Below are 16,943 nucleotides of genomic sequence, written 5' to 3'. Positions count from 1 at the left end.
AAAAAATACAACAGAACATAGATAATATTACATTTTTAAAAAACTAAGTCAGTGTGCGGCTGCAGGGATCCTTAGGTATGGATCAACGGCTTCAGATTCTATTGGAGTTCTGACCCTCATATTTTAAAGCACCCATATTTTAAATGATTTGACCTGCCAACAAACAAAGAAATCATGATTTTAGCCTGAATCCTTTCCAGTCCTAAAATGCTATGATCCTGTCTCTTTACTCTTATCTTTTTCCATAGGGATCTCTTCCCCTGCTTTTTTAGGAGGCTTATAAAACAGAAGTTATTAATAAAACCATAATTATATGATCCTTTCGTACTACATAGTCCGTAATCAAAGTTACTTGTAACTTTGTCAAAGAAACTTATAATGTTTGGCCAAAGATGTAAGTCTTTTTGTTCTGTGTAGTCAAGCTAGCCACTGGCATCCTTCTCATTTGCACTCAGGATATACAATTACATACTTAACAGAAATCAGAAGCAAATAAAACCAATCCCATCCTCATCAAGAGGAAGTATGCTTTAAAGTATTATTTAAATCAGCAAATAACTTTAAAAGAACAGGAAGTTATGGATTTAAGTATCTATCCTTTAGCATGGAAAAATGAGAAGGAAGAAAGGAAAAGGTAATTCACCACAACTTAGATTTACTAATAATTAGGGGGGTCCCACACTCTGGTCACTTTTGTTCTGTGTGCCCCTGATAGATGAAGATACTGGCCACTCTGGCTTAACATTTTTTCCTACACCTCTGCCATTAGGAGTCTGTATGTCATTGTCTACCTGAAATGAGATGAGATAATATGTGCAAAGCACTTAGCACAGTGCCCAGAACATAGCAGGCACTATATAAATGCATATTCCTTTCCCCCTTTTCTCCCTTTTCCCTCCCTACTCTCCTGCATAGAAGCCAAAAACTCTGCCCTCCAGTTCAGTCAATGATAGATTCTCAGACTCTTCCAGGATAGGAGTAGGATACTATTTCCTCCCTGAACTACAGATCCCAATATCACTAGATACCTTCCCTTCTGCCTGCAGAAGATTTGGCTCCTCTCATAGACACGGTTACACCTGGTTTAGCCAGATACTGATTAGATTCCATCTCCTCATGCTTCTAGCCTTGAGCCAGATTCTTTCTGTCTGCTCCTTCCACTCTCATCTTGAGCCCTAGGAAGTGAATTTGTCATATGTAACACAGTAATAAGACCTATGCCTCCCTTCCTGTGAATCTTCTAATGGAGATTAGGATGGGAGTAGAGAAGCAGGAAGACCCTTGGACTGGAGGCATTTCCTTGGCAGGCTTTGAGGACACGGGGGCATACTGGCGTTCTTGGTATGACTCATCTACATTCGTGGAAGACCTAGAGCGACTGTACCAACAGCTAGAGCCTCTGTACCTGAATCTTCATGCCTTTGTGCGCCGTGGCTTGCACCGCCGCTATGGGGACAATTACATCAATCTCCAGGGTCCCATCCCTGCTCATCTCCTGGGTAAGGACCCATCTTCCCATCTTCCACATGGAGTGTGGTTGGAGAAGGTGTGTGTGGGAGAGGGAGAATAGAATGACATAGACAGGATATCAGGGGTAGGGAAAGCAGTTACGGTGGGTGTCCTGCAGACCTGGGCCTTCTGATAGTGTCCTAAAGGTGTCAAGGGAAGGACCTTGCCCTGTTCAGAAAGAAAACTAGCATTTTTCCACCTGAACACAGACTAGCCTCCTGCTAGGCCTGAGAACCCTAGGATATTCAGAGGAATGTGAGATTAGTCCCCAGATTCTCTAAGTTCTTTTCCTTTCTCCATTCCCAATGTGCCAGGTTGGACCCATTCCTGTATTATGCCCCTAACTCAGACAGCTATGATACTTGCTAGTCACAGGTAATGTTGCCTGCCGTTGGTAATATGGATACTGGGTGTAAGATTTTAGATCTTCTTTGCTTGCTTCTGCAGGAAACATGTGGGCACAGAGTTGGGAAAACATCTATGACATGGTGGTTCCCTTCCCGGACAAGCCTAACCTAGATGTTACTAGCACCATGGTGGAGAAGGTAGGCATACTTCTGTTTAGAGCCATTTTTTAAAAACAGGTATTTGGAGGGGTTTGGGGCAGAGCTCAAGCAAGTCACTGCTTTTACTCCTCCGTCAGTAGGCATACTTCTTCTGAGAGATGGAAGATGATTGTCCTCTGGCCGATTTGGTTTGGTTCTTCCCAAACTGAATGATCTGAAATGCCTGGGACATTACCTCCATTGAAAGCTCTGTGGTCGTGGTGGGCAGCATGGACGGGGAAAGAAGGGCAAGGGTAAACTCAGACATGGGCAGAAGGGCAGGCCTGGGGATAAGGGATGAGGACAGAGAAAATGAGTTAATGCAGAATAAAGATGGGAGACCTAGAGAAAAAGTGTCTTCTTAGTATAATGTGGGCAAGATTCTGCTCTTGGTAAACCCTGAGACTAGTAGGCTAGTGGCCTTCTGCCCTCATAGGCATGCCGCCCCCACCTTCTTCTCCATTCCCCACTATGAGAGTGGAAGAAAACCCTTGCTATTAGTGAATTCTGCCCTCTCTTGTCTATTTCTTTGTGAGTAAATAATTCAGTGCTTTGACTGGGGAGGCTGTAGATGCAAATCACAGAACTAAACCATGCCCCGTCCTCTACTTCAGTCAGGGGATTGGTGACACTCCCTAGGCTGAGTCTCTGGAGGAGACTCAGCTTTGTTATGAGTGGAATCATAAAGTGAGATTAGAGAAGAGAATGGTGAGAGACCAGATTCTCTTTCTACCCTGGGAATTGCTAGTAAAGGATACTGCAGTTGACCCCTGCCTCCTCTTGTTCTCTCACCACCACCAACCCCAGGGCTGGAATGTCACACACATGTTCCGGGTTGCAGAAGAATTTTTCACATCCCTGGGGCTACTGCCTATGCCTCCAGAGTTCTGGGCTGAGTCCATGCTGGAGAAGCCAGATGATGGGCGAGAGGTGGTATGCCATGCCTCTGCCTGGGACTTCTACAACAGGAAAGATTTCAGGTGCACTTTCTCCTACAGGGTACAGGGATTCTTTGGCATTTGGGAGGAATAAGAAGATCTACCAGACAGATACACTGGTCACTCCCCACCTACTGAGGTTACCATTAGCCAGGGTGGTGGGTATATTTGGGGGTCCCTGGGAACATGACAGAAAGGGCTGGGACCCACCGGTGCATGCAGCTCTTACTACTTCCCATTTGCGGAATAAAGCAGGAATTTTGAACTGTTTTTACATCAAAAATGTGGTGTCATAATCTGGTGAAGTCAATGGATCACCTTTTCTCAGAATGATATTTTTAAATGCATGAAATAAAATACATAAGATTACAAAGGAAACCAATTATATTGAAATAGAGTTATCATAATATATATTTTTTTAAATTCATAAGCTTCCTAAAATCTATCCATGGACTCTTTGAAGGTCTATGCATCCCAGGTTAAGAACTCCTGGGCTAGAGGAACATTGCATTTCATTCTCTCCTTGGTAGCTTGTGTGGTCCTCCCTTCTCAACTTTGTTGTCCAGTTCTGTCCTAACTAGGCTGCTCTCTGCTTAGCTCACCCCACCTTATATCCCTTCCCCTGCTCCAGGATCAAGCAGTGCACGAGAGTGACCATGGACCAGCTCTTCACCGTACATCACGAGATGGGCCATGTGCAATATTATCTTCAGTACAAAGATCTGCCTGTTTCCCTGCGAAGGGGTGCCAATCCTGGCTTCCATGAGGCCATTGGGGATGTGCTAGCCTTATCTGTCTCCACACCTGGTCATCTACAGAAAATTGGCCTGCTGGACAGTATTACTTATGACAATGGTATGGGGTAAGAGGGATGACCAGAGATCTCCATTCCCACTTCATCCATAATCCTGATGGCTATTGTTCCTGCCCTTTCTACCCTACCCTGTACCCCAGCCCCCTTTATTCTCATGCTATTACTAGCTTCAGATGCCCTGGTAGAAAAAGTAAATCTCAGAGAGAGCTGGGCATGAGAATGGGAAGAGGGAAGGGCAATGGTCATCATATAGTACAGCCCAAGGTGGGGCTAGGATTGGAGGGAGTATCCTCAATGGGGCACAGGAGAAAAGAACACTAAATTTGGAAGCTGAAGACCATCTCTCAGCCACTTACCACTTGTGTGACTTTGAGCAAATCACCTAATCTCTCTGTTCCTTTCTTTTTTCACTTATAAAATGTAACAATTAGATTAGATGGTCCTTGACATCCTTCCCTTCCAGTTGTGAATGCTATGATCCTTTCTCTACATTCTTCTCCTAGGTCTTGAACTCAGATTCCTTCTTCTTCTTCTTCTTCTCCCAAACCTCTTCTTAACTCTTCCCTCTCCTGAGGCCAATTGTCCAGGATAAATCCTGTCCTTTTCTTCCTTATTACTGGCACTTGTCCTACAACTGTCTTTCAGAAAGTGACATCAACTACCTGTTAAAGATGGCGCTAGATAAGATCGCCTTCTTGCCCTTTGGCTACCTGGTGGACCAGTGGCGTTGGAGGGTCTTCAGTGGGTCTACAACTGCATCTCAATACAACTATGACTGGTGGTACCTTCGGTAAGCGAACACCTAGGGAAAGTGACTCCCCTGTTTTTGTTTGCTTCATCCCTGGCAAAGATACTCTGGGTAGCCAAGAAACCACCAGTTTGCCCCACTTGCTGTTTGTCCTTCCAGTGTTACCTCCCACCATGCCTCTCCCTCCCTGTCCTTCCAGCCCTCCCTCCACCAGAAAACCTTTCATTTTTCAGTGCCATCGGCATAGTGTATTAACTGCTGGATGTGAAATCACCCAGGCTTAGATTCAGATTCCTCTTCTGTTTCCCAGCTGTGGGAACCTGGGGCAAATAAATCACTGACTCCCTCTGAGTCTCAGTTTCTTCATCTGTAAAATGGAAATGATAGTTCCTGCAGTGCCTGACTTAAGAGTAGTTGTGTGTTTCAAAGAAAATAACCCATGGGAGCAGCTAGGTGTCTCAGTGGATACAGCATGGGCCCTGGGGTCAGGAGGACCTGAGTTCAAATCCAGCCTCAGACACTTGACACTTACAAGCTGTGCGACCTTGGGTAAGTCACTTAACCCCATTGCCTATAAAAAAAAAAGAAAAGAAAAAAGAAAATAACCTATGGAAAGCACTGGGCAGACTTTAAAGGGTTCTACATGCCATCCCAAAAGTCTTAGTGCCATATTAAGCCACTTAAGCTTAAGGCTTTAAAGGTGAATGCTGTTAAAGCTTAAAGCTGCACTAAGACTTCTGGAACACGCTGTATAAAAATCAATTGTTCTTGACTGACCCCCATCCTCTGTGATAGTACCTTTTCCATCTCTAAATCTCATGATTTAGGTTTACAGAGCTCTTTCTTCACAGTGGCACTACGAGGTGGGTAGCTAATCTGTATCCCCATTTTACAGATGAAGAAACTATAGCTCAGAGAGTTCAGATGACTGGCCCTTGGCCACATAGTAAAGTGTTAGAACTGGGACTCCAATTCAGGTGTCACCTGATTTCAGACATAGGGCTGTTTCTGTTATTACCACACTATCTCGGCCACCTTGTCTTGTTTCTACAAAAGCCAAACTAATAATAATAATAATAATAATAGCATCAAAACATTTATCACATCGTGCTTCAAGGTTTGCAAAGTGCTTCACAAATATCTCATTGGATCTTCATACCAACCCTGGGAGGGAAATGCTGTTATTATCCTGATGTTATAGTTGAGGAAACTGAGGCAGGCAAAAATGAAGTGTCTTGCTCAGGGTCACACAGCTAGTAAGTATTTGAGGTCACATTTGAAATCGGGTCTTCCTGGATCCAAGACCAGCACTCTGTGCACTATTGGTACCATGTAGCTGCCTTGGGCTAATCAGACTGCCTATATCCAGACCTATGCCTAAACTCCTATGCTCTTGGGTAATGAGTCACTTTTTTTTCTTTTAGGACCAAATACCAGGGCATCTGCCCTCCCATTGCCCGGAATGAAACCCATTTCGACCCTGGGGCAAAGTTTCATGTCCCATCTGTAACACCATACATCAGGTATAGCAATCTTGTTCCATTCTCTCCCTCTCATCCCTCCTATCCCTACTCTATATTCCCTGCAACTGAGTCCCCAATGAACCCACCTCAGGACTAAGATGTGGTTGATTACAAAGTCTAGGGACTGGCCCCAGAGTTTAGGGGAAGAAGGAGGGATGCTGAGATCCATGTTCTTCCTCTGTTCCCCTGGATTCCCCCTGAACCCTACCATCTTAGCTGGTGACAGACAGGAAGTGGAAGCAGAACTTGGGCAATTCCAATGATGCCAAGAAATGTGCCCACAGGTATTTTGTGAGTTTTGTCCTTCAGTTCCAGTTCCACAAAGCCTTATGTGCTGAGGCAGGCTATAATGGGCCCCTGTACTACTGTGACATCTATCAATCTCAACAGGCTGGTGCCAAACTCAGGTAAGCTTTGAAGGGGGGAACGGTCATGGAAAGGAAGAGGGAGGATAAAGTAAATAGCATGGTACTCTACGCAAGTGGAAAGAGGAATGGCAGATTATGCCATATATATGGTGCAACCACCTCTCTACCATTACAGCTGTAAGTAGACTGACGTAACCGGTGTAAGGGGAAGAGAATAAGCATTTATATAGTGCTTATTTGGTGCCAGGCACTGTGCTGAGCCTATTACAAATACTATCTCATTCGGATTCTCATAACAACCCTGTGAGGTAGGGCTGTTACTATCTCCATTTTACAGTTGAGGAAACTAAGGAAAACAGAACTTGTGACTTGTCCAGGGTCACACAGCTAGTGAGGTCAGATTTGAACGTGGTTCTTCCTGACTCCAGGCCCAGGACTGTATCCCCTACACTTCCTGGCTGTGCAGCTGTTACTGGCTGTTGCAGGTTAATTTGCCATTCCCAATTTTCTTCATCCCTTAAATTAGAGAGCATATGGATTTCCATGGTTCTCATGGTCTGATTTACACAGGAGCAGCCAGAGATGTAGAGAACCCCAATCTGAGAAACAAGGCAGATGGACTCTGTCAGAGATCTCTCCTGATCCCCCTGTGCCCACTGCAGGGAGGTGTTGCAGGCAGGTGCTTCTCGGCGTTGGCAGGAGGTGCTTAAGGAGATGACAGGCTCAGAGACCCTGGATGCAGGACCACTTCTTGAATACTTTGAGCCCCTCACCAATTGGCTGACCGAACAGAACGAGATCAATGGCGAGGTCCTGGGCTGGCCTGAATTTGAGTGGCGTCCACCAGTGCCAGATGGCTATCCAGAGGGCATCGGTAATATCTGCAGGGGAAAACAGAGCCAGACCCCAAATTCCTGGTACTAGAGCTCACTTCATTTCTAGCAAAAGCTTTCTGTTACTCCTGTAATTAAAGAGTCAGAATGTGGGTGAGGTCCCATCCCACACACTTCAGGCAACTCTGTGAGCCCTTCAGAAGTGACTGTGGGATTGGAAGATACCTCACCAGCTTCTTATACCTTGGAGCTACTTCATAAGCTCAAAAATCCTTTCAGATTCCAAGCTGATCCATAGGTTCTGAGTTCTTAATGCCTAACCTCTGTGAGGTTGAACTATGAGCTATGTTTTGATTGGCTGGGATGTTGGGTTGCTTGGCTCTGGTAATCGTGGGTCAAGGTTGGGTGCTTCAGGAAATGCTCCCATTCCTTTATTGTGGGCTGATCTTATGGCTTCTCAGTTTGGGAAAAACTCAGAGCCTGGGTGGAGGTCAGACTTGGAGAAAAGGGAAGGGAGAAAGGAGGGAATTGTTAGTCACAGAGAGGGGAAAGGGAGGGAAAAGGGAAATCAATCAATCTATCAAATGAGCGTTTATTGTTTGTTAAGCATGCCAGGCACCCATGCTAAGCACTGTGGTTTCAGAGACAAAGAGGAAAGGAAATGGGAAGAAACGAGATGAAAAAAGGGTGGGGAAAAGAATGAGAAGATAGGGAGAGGTGAAGAGTCTGGGTTGGAGAAGAAAGAAGAGGGCTACCTTGAACCAGGTTTATGTCTTTCCCCTTCCTCCCTTCAACAGACAAGCTGACTGATGAAGCAGAAGCCGAGAAGTTTCTTGAGGAGTATGACCAGTTGGGACAAGTCATAACGAATGCATATGTAGAGGCCAGCTGGGCTTACAACACAAACATCACTGAAGAAAATAGCAAGATTATGGTATAGTCTCCCACAGGCTCCTCTCCTACTAGCCCCATCTCTGGAGTTGCCTCCATTCTTGAATTTGTTTAAGAAAAAGCTTCATTCTGTCTCTCATGGTCCCTTCCCCCCCCCCTTCCTTTTCTGTCTTTGGTCCCACCCTTAATGCCTAAGAAACAGGAAGGAAAGCTGCTTTGTCTGGTGGGAGAATGAGGTATAGTAGCTGGAGCCCTCATCTTTATCTCACATTCATAATAGGGATAAATTGAGCTATAGTAAACATTACTAATTCAAAGTAAAGAGGATCAGTAAAGGAAGAATAGTAAGAATTCACAAAAATTTTAAATTACAGAATTTTTTTTTAATCAAATGCAGTTTTGTTCAAGTCAGGGTGAGTTATTTTCCTCTCTTAATGGGTAGTACTTAAGTCTTTAGGGATGCCTCATCAAACCCTCCCAAGCCACAAAGCTTCTAGCATTAGTTTAGCAGCAGACAATGCTAGCCATCCAGGGGTGTGCTGGTAAATGCTTAACAACTAATTCTCCAAAGGAAAGAAAAGGAAAAAAACCAAAACCTGTTCTTGCAACACATTTTTTAGATTAATCTATATTATTAATATTTTCTCTATCATTTTAAGTCCAGATAATCAAAAATAAATAAATAAGTCAAGCCCTAATTTATAACATTTGCCAATTTCCAAAGTACAGATGCTCACACTGAAAATTTAACAATTGGGTAGCTGGTATTAGCTGGCTCCAGCATACTTCTGCTGCCATCAAAGGACCAGCTGTTCTAAGTTCTGAGGAGCTTCTCTCCCCAGAGGTTTAGTCACCAGATGGCGAATCATTTTGGCCATACCGACCCATGAAGACTAGAGTGAGACACATAGAACATTTATGATCTATTTTCGGGGGTGCGGATGGGGAGAGGAAGTGGAGAAGGATCTTTACCAATAATGTTATGGATCTTGATAATGTTGAAAGATGTAGGATAAGGATAGGGACCTAGCCTATGATAGTTCACGATAGTATGGCAAATTCCCAGGTAGGGAAACTCTACCAGGGCAGAATGGTACTGTCTCTGCAACTGCAGAGGTGTCAGACATGCAGCCCACAATATTCTTGAGTTCTGCCCAAGTCAGATCAATGTGTAGCTGGGAAATATTTAATAAAATTAAAAACAATAAAATATAGATATTACGTTTTAAAACCAAATCAATATGTGGTCTCCAGGGATCCTTATGTATGTATTAATGACCTTAATTTCTCTTTGAGTTTGACACCATAGGCCTACAGTGCTGAGAGATGACTTGGTCAAGGTCACAAAGTTAATGCACGTCAAGGTCAGGGCTTGAACCCAGATCTTACCGTCTCACACTAACCATCTATAGGTAAAAAAAATCCTTTGCAATTAATATACAAATTACTTTCATGTTGCAAAACTTAAAAGTGCTATATAAATGCTGATGATTATTATTTGTATGAAAATGATGCTACCAAACTAAATTTAAAGTTTTATTCAAGCAAATTTAAAATCTATAGAAATGATTTGTTTGCCAGTACTCAGAAGCAAATTAAAATATTCTGATCTTGACCTTCCTTGTGTCAAGTTAAATATTCTGATCTTGACATTCCTAGCCTATATCATATAGAGCTAGATTTTAGTCCAGCATGCCAAATGCTAATTACACTTGTAAAGTTGGGCTCCCCAATTCTGTCTCTGTCAACACTTAACTTTCTTGAGGGTTAGCATAGCATTTGTCCAGTAAAGACATATGCGCCATGCCCTAGAGGCTCCCTGTGTACTCTTGGGCAAGTCATTTCTCTCTTGGTTTCACTTTCTTCCTCCAGGTTCTAGTCCAATTTCAAATGCAAAACTGTTTGATTCCTAAGACCCTGAACATCCGTCCTTTAGTGATTGGTACCAAATTGGACTAGGCAATCCTAGTCCTTGCTTCCAGCTCTGCCACAAATGATTTTTGTGTTGTTACCTAAAATTCCAAGTTCTTTATAAAACTAGGGCAGGTAGTAAGGCCCTGTGGATGAAGATTTGGCTTCAAAGTCAGGAGGAATCCAGGATCAAGCCATGCCTCTGATACATGCTGACTGTGTGATCCTGGGCAAGAAATTTAACTTCCTGGTACTCTAAGGTTATAAACTGCAGAGAATGTTCTGACTTACATGGCAGAGGGGAGTTTCCTTACCTGAGAGTTTCCTATGTCAGTGAAATCACAAGTGCAGTACTTATTCATGTGAATCAAATTTAAAGCTAGAAGAAACCTTAGAGGTCACCTAGGCCAACCCCCTCATTTTTATAGATAAAGACACTAAATTCCATAGAGGTTCCAAGGTCACAAAGGTAGTGAGCAGCAGAATCAAGATTCATACCTAAGTCCCCAGACTCCCTATCCAGTGTCTTCTCCACTGTATCATAAGCTTTGAACAAATGAAGGTAGCAGATTTGCCAATATGTTCCTTCAGGTGCTGACCCTAAGCCTCCACCCTCAGGTTCCATCTGTAGGTCTTGAGAAGAGAGATAGTCTGTCTATTGGAAGGAACAGATTGGGCATCTATGTATGGAGAACACAGTTGCCTGCCCTAGGGTCTACTTTCAGAGATATAACTAGAGTAGTTACAACCAATGCAGCTGGATGAAGCACCTTTGCTTTGCTATCCCCGATTTCCTGCTTCCCCAAGATAGCCCTATCCCAATCCAAAGGTTGGGACCAGAGGTGGGAATGAATTGTAGGACCTAAGACTTCTTTGCCTTTTGTGGATTGGATCATTGGGATAGCTTAGCCCTTATGATTCTGCCCTCCTAGTTGGAAAAGAACCTGGAATTGTCTTCTCACACACTACAATATGGCACTCATGCCCGCCAGTTTGACACCAGCAATTTCCAGAAGTCATCGGTGAAACGGCTCCTGGAAAAGCTTAAAGATCTAGGTCGGGCAGCCCTGTCCACTACAGATTTGGATAAGGTATGATTATGGCTCGAGATAAGGGGGCCCCCATTGTTTGGGAGAATCCCAATAGAGAACAACAGATTAGGAGGGAGGAAGAGTTGCCTAAGGAGATAAGAGCTGGAAAGGGTTAAAGGTCTCTAAAGAGGAAAAGGCAGTACCGTGGCACTTCCTAGGTAATACCGTTGCCCTCCCCTTGCTGCTTTTCCTAGTACAATAAGATACTGTTGAAGATGGAATCAGCTTACAGTACAGCCAAAGTGTGCCAACAAAATGGATCCTGTCTACCCCTGGATCCTGGTGAGTATGGATGTGTGTTTCTAAAGGAAACGGGTGGAGGAAGTGAAGAGGAACAGATAAGGCTAGCTGTGATGGAGATAGAGCCAGGAGGGTCCTTCCCTTATTCTGCTCATCAGGTCCTGAAGTTTGGTGTGGTTGTGGATTACTCTTATCTTCTCCCTTAGTTTTGTATAGTGGAAAGTGTCCTGGGCTTGGATTGGAGTGCCATCTTTTGTACTTGTGAGCTGGGTGGCCTTGGACAAGTCACTTGAACCCAAGTCATCTGTAAAATGGGGATAATGATCCTTGCATTGAGTTGTCAAGAGGAAAGTGGTTTTGGGGGGGGCTAGGCAATGGGGTTAAGTGACTTGCTCAAGGTCACACAGCTAGTAAATGTCATGTGTCTGAGGCTGGATTTGAACTCAGGTCCTCTTGACTCCAGGGCTGGTACTCTATCCACCACGCCACCTAGCTGCCCCCAAGAGGAAAGTGTTTTGCAAATTCTAAAGCACTCCTTTGAGATCTTCATCCCTGGTCCTTTTCCTGACTACATCACCAAGGCCAGGTCTACTTTACCTGAACTTGATTCATCACCTTGCCTTGGACCCAAACCATTTCTTCATTCTCACCCTCAGTATTCAGATATTCTAGGCCTATTGAGTTTCCTAATTAAGACTTCACTGGCTGTTCCTGCAGAGAGTGGATCTTGTTTATATTTGGCTCAGCCCATCTCTTCCCCCTTTCTTCCCTTCTTGCCCAAAAGGTTTTTCCCATCCACCTCTAATTGCAAACCCAGTCAGTCCCTCTTCTTCCAAGAAGCTTCCATGGATGGTAGACTTGAGGAGACATTCCTCCCTGTTCAATCCTTGTCCGTAGTGGCCTTTACTGCCCAGTATCTCCATCAGAATAATAGTGAATAGGAATGGAGGAAAGAAGAACAAACACAGAAGACAAAAAGTCCTCTTCCTCCCCTCCTTTACCCTGGATGAGGCTAGGCATATGAGTATATGATGTGTGTGTATACACAGGATAGAATGTGTGAAAAGAAGAGTAACGTCCAGAAATCATGAATCCATGATTCTGCTGTATTTGCCATTAATCATGCTCCATTTTAAGTGTTTCATCCCATCTGGGCTATTAAAAGATGTGGAAAAACCTGGAAAAGGTCCAGAGAAGGAAGAGGAAGATCAAAGGATGGAAACTGAGTCCTATGGGGAAAAGCTTATTGGCATAATAAGAATAGCTCACACCTCTGATCTGTGTTTTAAAGTTTACAAAACACTTTGCTTATCAGAACCCTAAAAAGTATGTGGCATAAGTAGGAAGGAAGGAAGGGAACAAGCATTTGTTAGAGGCCTACTGTGTGCCAGGTACTGTGCTAAGTGCTTTACAGATATCTCATTTGATCCTCACAGAATCCTGGGAGGTAGGTATTATTATGATCACCGTTCTACAATTGGGGAAACTGAGACAGAAGTTAAGTGATTTGCCCGAGGTATTGTCTTGATCAGAGTGCCTAAGTCTTTCACACTTGATCATCCTTACAATATTGCTGTTACTATGTATGGTATTCTCCTGGTTATGCTTACTTCACTTTGCATCAGTTCATATAAGTCATCCCAGGTTTTTTCTGAAACCATCCTGCTCATCATTTCTTATAACAGAATATGCCACAACTCATTCAGCCAATTCCCCAATTGATGGGCATTCCCTCAGTTTTCCAATTCTTTACCACCACAGAAAAGAATTGCTAAGAATATTTTATGCAAATTCATTCTTTTCCCTTTTCTTTGTTCTCTTTGTCTATCCGCTATATATCATCTAGCCACCTACATGGTATTATATCGGTTTTATAATTGAAAAGCTAAGGCAGATGGTCACGTGGCTAGTGAGCGTCAGAGCTGGGAGAAAGGTACTATTATTATTACCCTATTTTACAGTTGAGGAAACTAAGGCAAACGGAGGTTAAGTGACTTGCTGAAGGAGACACACTTAGTAAATGTTAGAGGATGGATTTGAACTCAGGTCTTCCTAGCTCCAGGCCCACTGCTCTATCCATTACAACACCTTCGACACCTAGCTGCACAAGTCATCAACTTGAGTTTGAGAGGTAAAGTTTGTAAGGGTAGGAGTGGGATCAGGGCCTTGTGGGAACATATCAGATTTGAAGATGTTGATGTGGGGAATGTGATTAGGGATCAACAAAGATAGAATAAAAGGATTGCCGAAGAGTTGGGGAGGGGGAAGGGAAAGCCAGCTAAGATCATGCAGCATAAATTTCTAAATGAATTTCTAATGAGTGAATCAGTGTGATTTTGCAACTTCCAGTAACACTCAGCTCAGACAGTACCATCTTATCTACAGTTGTTACTTTAGGTTTTTCCAGCGACCTTCGCATCTGTCATTTTTGAATCTCCCAGTGCTAGGAGGTAACCTGGGCATTTTGGTAGATCCCCATTTTACAGATGAGGAAGATCTCATAGAGGGGAAATGTCTGACCTGAGATAATGTAGTGAATTAATGGAAGAGCCAGAGCTAAAATCCATTGTACCATACTGCTTCTCTCGTCCATTCCTATATGACCCCATTAAGGTCTATTCTAGCTCTGGGATTGTCGTGTGTGTGTGTGTGTGTGTGTGTGTGTGTGTGTGTGTGTGTGGTTTACACTTGGGGACCTTGTATTCAATTTATATTAAATGCACTCAGATTTGACGGAGTTGATGGCCTCATCTCGGAACTATGATGACCTACTCTGGGCGTGGAAGGGTTGGAGGGATACTGCAGGACGAACTGTCCTTCCCGACTTCCCGGAGTATGTGGAGCTTAGCAACAAGGCTGCCCAGCTCAATGGTGAGTATCCGCCTATTCTCCTTGTCCCTCCTGGTATACTGGTCTGCAGACTGCCCTGGGAACCCACAGACCTCACAGTTTATCCTCCGAGGCCCTGACTTTAGGGGAGAAACAGAGACTTGGGGACAGGTCCCATGAGTGAGATGAGCTGGGAAGCCAATGCTAGGTGACCAGGGGAATCCGTAAGAGCTGGATCTCGTTCTCACCTGTGCCCCAGGCTATGCTGATTCTGGAGCCTACTGGAGAGCCCAGTATGAAACACCTTCCCTAGAGCAGGACCTGGAGAAAATTTACCTGGAACTGCAGCCCCTCTACCTGAACCTCCACGCGTATGTCCGTCGTGCCCTGTACCGTCACTATGGAGCCAACTACATCAACCTTCAAGGGCCCATTCCTGCTCATCTGTTAGGTGAGAAGGAGATGAAGGACTGAGGCCAAGGGATAGTGGCAGGGAGGGGAGGGTGAAGGCTTGATGGTAGAGATGGATGTGGGAGATACAGGGTTAGGTCTCGGTAATAGGAAAGAGGCCTGGGGCTGGGGATGAAGAACAGGCAGAATGGGACCAGAGAGATATAAGGAACCTCTGATGAGAGCACCAGGACAAGCATTAGAATAGATAGTGGAGAAAAGTGTGAGTGCAGGTGGCAGGGAGGAGAGGGGCTGCCATAGGAGGGGAGTGTGGACTCTTTTGACCAGGAAACATTTCCACGGTTAGGAGAATTGAAAGGCTTGAGACTATGGGTTATGTTGCCAAGGCTGCTATATCCCTAGTGGCCTGACTCGCACTCAAGCCAGCCCTCCCCTTTTGAGTGTTATAGTAATGGCTTTAAGCACAGAGGAGAGATGGAGGGAGAGGCAGGACACAATAACAATAACCCACACTTTTATGGCACTTTATGACTTACACAGGTGCTTTTCCCCATAGGCCCATGAGATTAGGTCATGCTAGCATTACCATCTCATGTTGTAGGTGAGAAAGCTGAGTCTCAGAATGTTTAAGGAACCTGTCCCTGTCAGAGGAAGGAAAGAAACCCAAGTTTTCTAGCTTCAAGGCCAAAAGTCTTTCCTACTCTGGTGGCACAATGCATAGGGCACTGGGCTTGGAATCAGGAAGGCTCATCTTCATTAGTTCAAATATGGCTTCAGACGCGATTAGCTGTGTGACCTTGGGCAAGTCACTTCACCCTGTTTGCCTTGGTTTCCTCATCTGTAAAATGAGCTGGAGAAGGAAATGACAAACCAACCTAGTATCTTTACCAAGAAAACCCCAAATGGGATCATGAAGAGTCAGACACAACTGAAATGAATGAACAATTTACTGCCATGTATTCAAGAGAAAGGAAAAAAAAAATCTGGCTTTGCAAGACAGCTCCCATAGGATTCCCTGCTTGGTTTAGATAAGTCTTTCAAATCTACAAGGATCTCTTAATCTGAAGCATAGACCCTTTAGGCAGTCTAATGAAGCCAATAAACCCCACCTAAAATGTTTTTAAAGGCAGAAAATTTTATATATACATACACACATATATATGTGTGTGTGTGTGTATATATATAGATATATATATATATATATACATATATATGTATATAGATATATACCCACATATATATGATTACACAGGAAACCAATTATATTGCAATACAGTTATCATAATACTTTTTTAAAGGTTCATGGACCCCATGTTAAGAACCCAAACCTAGAATCATGTTCTATAGAATAAGATATGTTAAGATGTATGTGTGTGTCCATGTAAGACACATATGTCCACTAGAGTTGTTTAAATGAGTTCGAGTCCTGGCTGTGACAGAATCATAGCTAGTAACTATGACCTTGGCCAATACATTTAACCTTATGGAGCCTCACTTTACTCATGTCTAAAATGGGATGATAATACTCCCGAGGTTTGTAAACCCTAAAACACAAGAGATGGGGCAAGGTGGAATAACTCCCAGAAAGCCCATGTTCTTCCTTGCTTAGTCTGACTTTTCTTTTCCCATTAGTTACCGATCTTCTCTCTCACTTGATGTTCTTCAGCATCAGATCAGTCTCTCCCCTTTGTTCTACTTTGAATCCCTAGAACCATCTCATCTCTCCTGAAGAAGAGGCCCCACCTCTGTGTGCTCATAGCCACAGTTAGGTACTTGCCAGTTGTGTGCAGATGAGATACAAGTCACATGAACGTAGGAGATTTTACAGAATAAGGCATAAGTAGATTCTGTTCTCAGGATGGTCAGAAGGTCCAAGGGACTCAGCTTTTGTCCCTGGGACTGGGAAGAAAGCAAGAGTGTACTTACTATTATTAGTATTAATAATCATCAATATTTAATCATTCTTACTATTTTAATTATTATTAATATCTCACACTTATGTAGTGATTTAAAGTTTCCAAAGTACTTTCCTCATGAAAACACTGGGGGTAGGGTAACATAAATACTCCTATCAAATAAGGACACAGCTAGTGGAGACAGCACAAACTCCCCTGACTTGAACACTTTCGTTTCTCTTTCTCTCTTTTTCTTTTCAGAATTTGAGTTTTAATTGGTTCTACTTTTTAACTGTTTATGGGGTTTTTTTAATTCATGCCTAATTCTCTCTCTCTTTTTAGAATTTGAGTTTTTAATTGGTTTTACTTTTGCTATTTATGAGGTTCTACAATTATT

At 43.6% G+C, this 16,943-nt stretch overlaps 1 protein-coding gene across 1 annotated transcript in view; it reads left to right on the top strand.

The window, feature by feature from the left end:
* The window catches only part of LOC110215741 (angiotensin-converting enzyme-like), a 38,120-nt gene that overhangs the window by 4,248 nt on the left and 16,929 nt on the right, over positions 1–16,943 (top strand). Inside the window, 13 exon segments of the mRNA XM_020997471.2 lie at positions 1,308–1,499; positions 1,957–2,054; positions 2,862–3,034; positions 3,624–3,847; positions 4,452–4,596; positions 5,979–6,077; positions 6,362–6,484; positions 7,108–7,319; positions 8,076–8,212; positions 11,013–11,171; positions 11,366–11,453; positions 14,139–14,282; positions 14,500–14,691. Coding sequence (XP_020853130.1) covers positions 1,308–1,499; positions 1,957–2,054; positions 2,862–3,034; positions 3,624–3,847; positions 4,452–4,596; positions 5,979–6,077; positions 6,362–6,484; positions 7,108–7,319; positions 8,076–8,212; positions 11,013–11,171; positions 11,366–11,453; positions 14,139–14,282; positions 14,500–14,691 — 1,986 coding nt within the window.

The sequence above is a fragment of the Phascolarctos cinereus genome, unplaced genomic scaffold (assembly GCF_003287225.1).
Source record: "Phascolarctos cinereus isolate Bilbo 61053 unplaced genomic scaffold, phaCin_HiC Scaffold_5;HRSCAF=322, whole genome shotgun sequence".
NCBI classification, from domain to species: Eukaryota; Metazoa; Chordata; class Mammalia; order Diprotodontia; family Phascolarctidae; genus Phascolarctos; species Phascolarctos cinereus.
The sequence above is the reverse complement of the archived record's forward strand: the minus strand, read 5'-3'. Positions and strand labels throughout refer to the sequence as shown.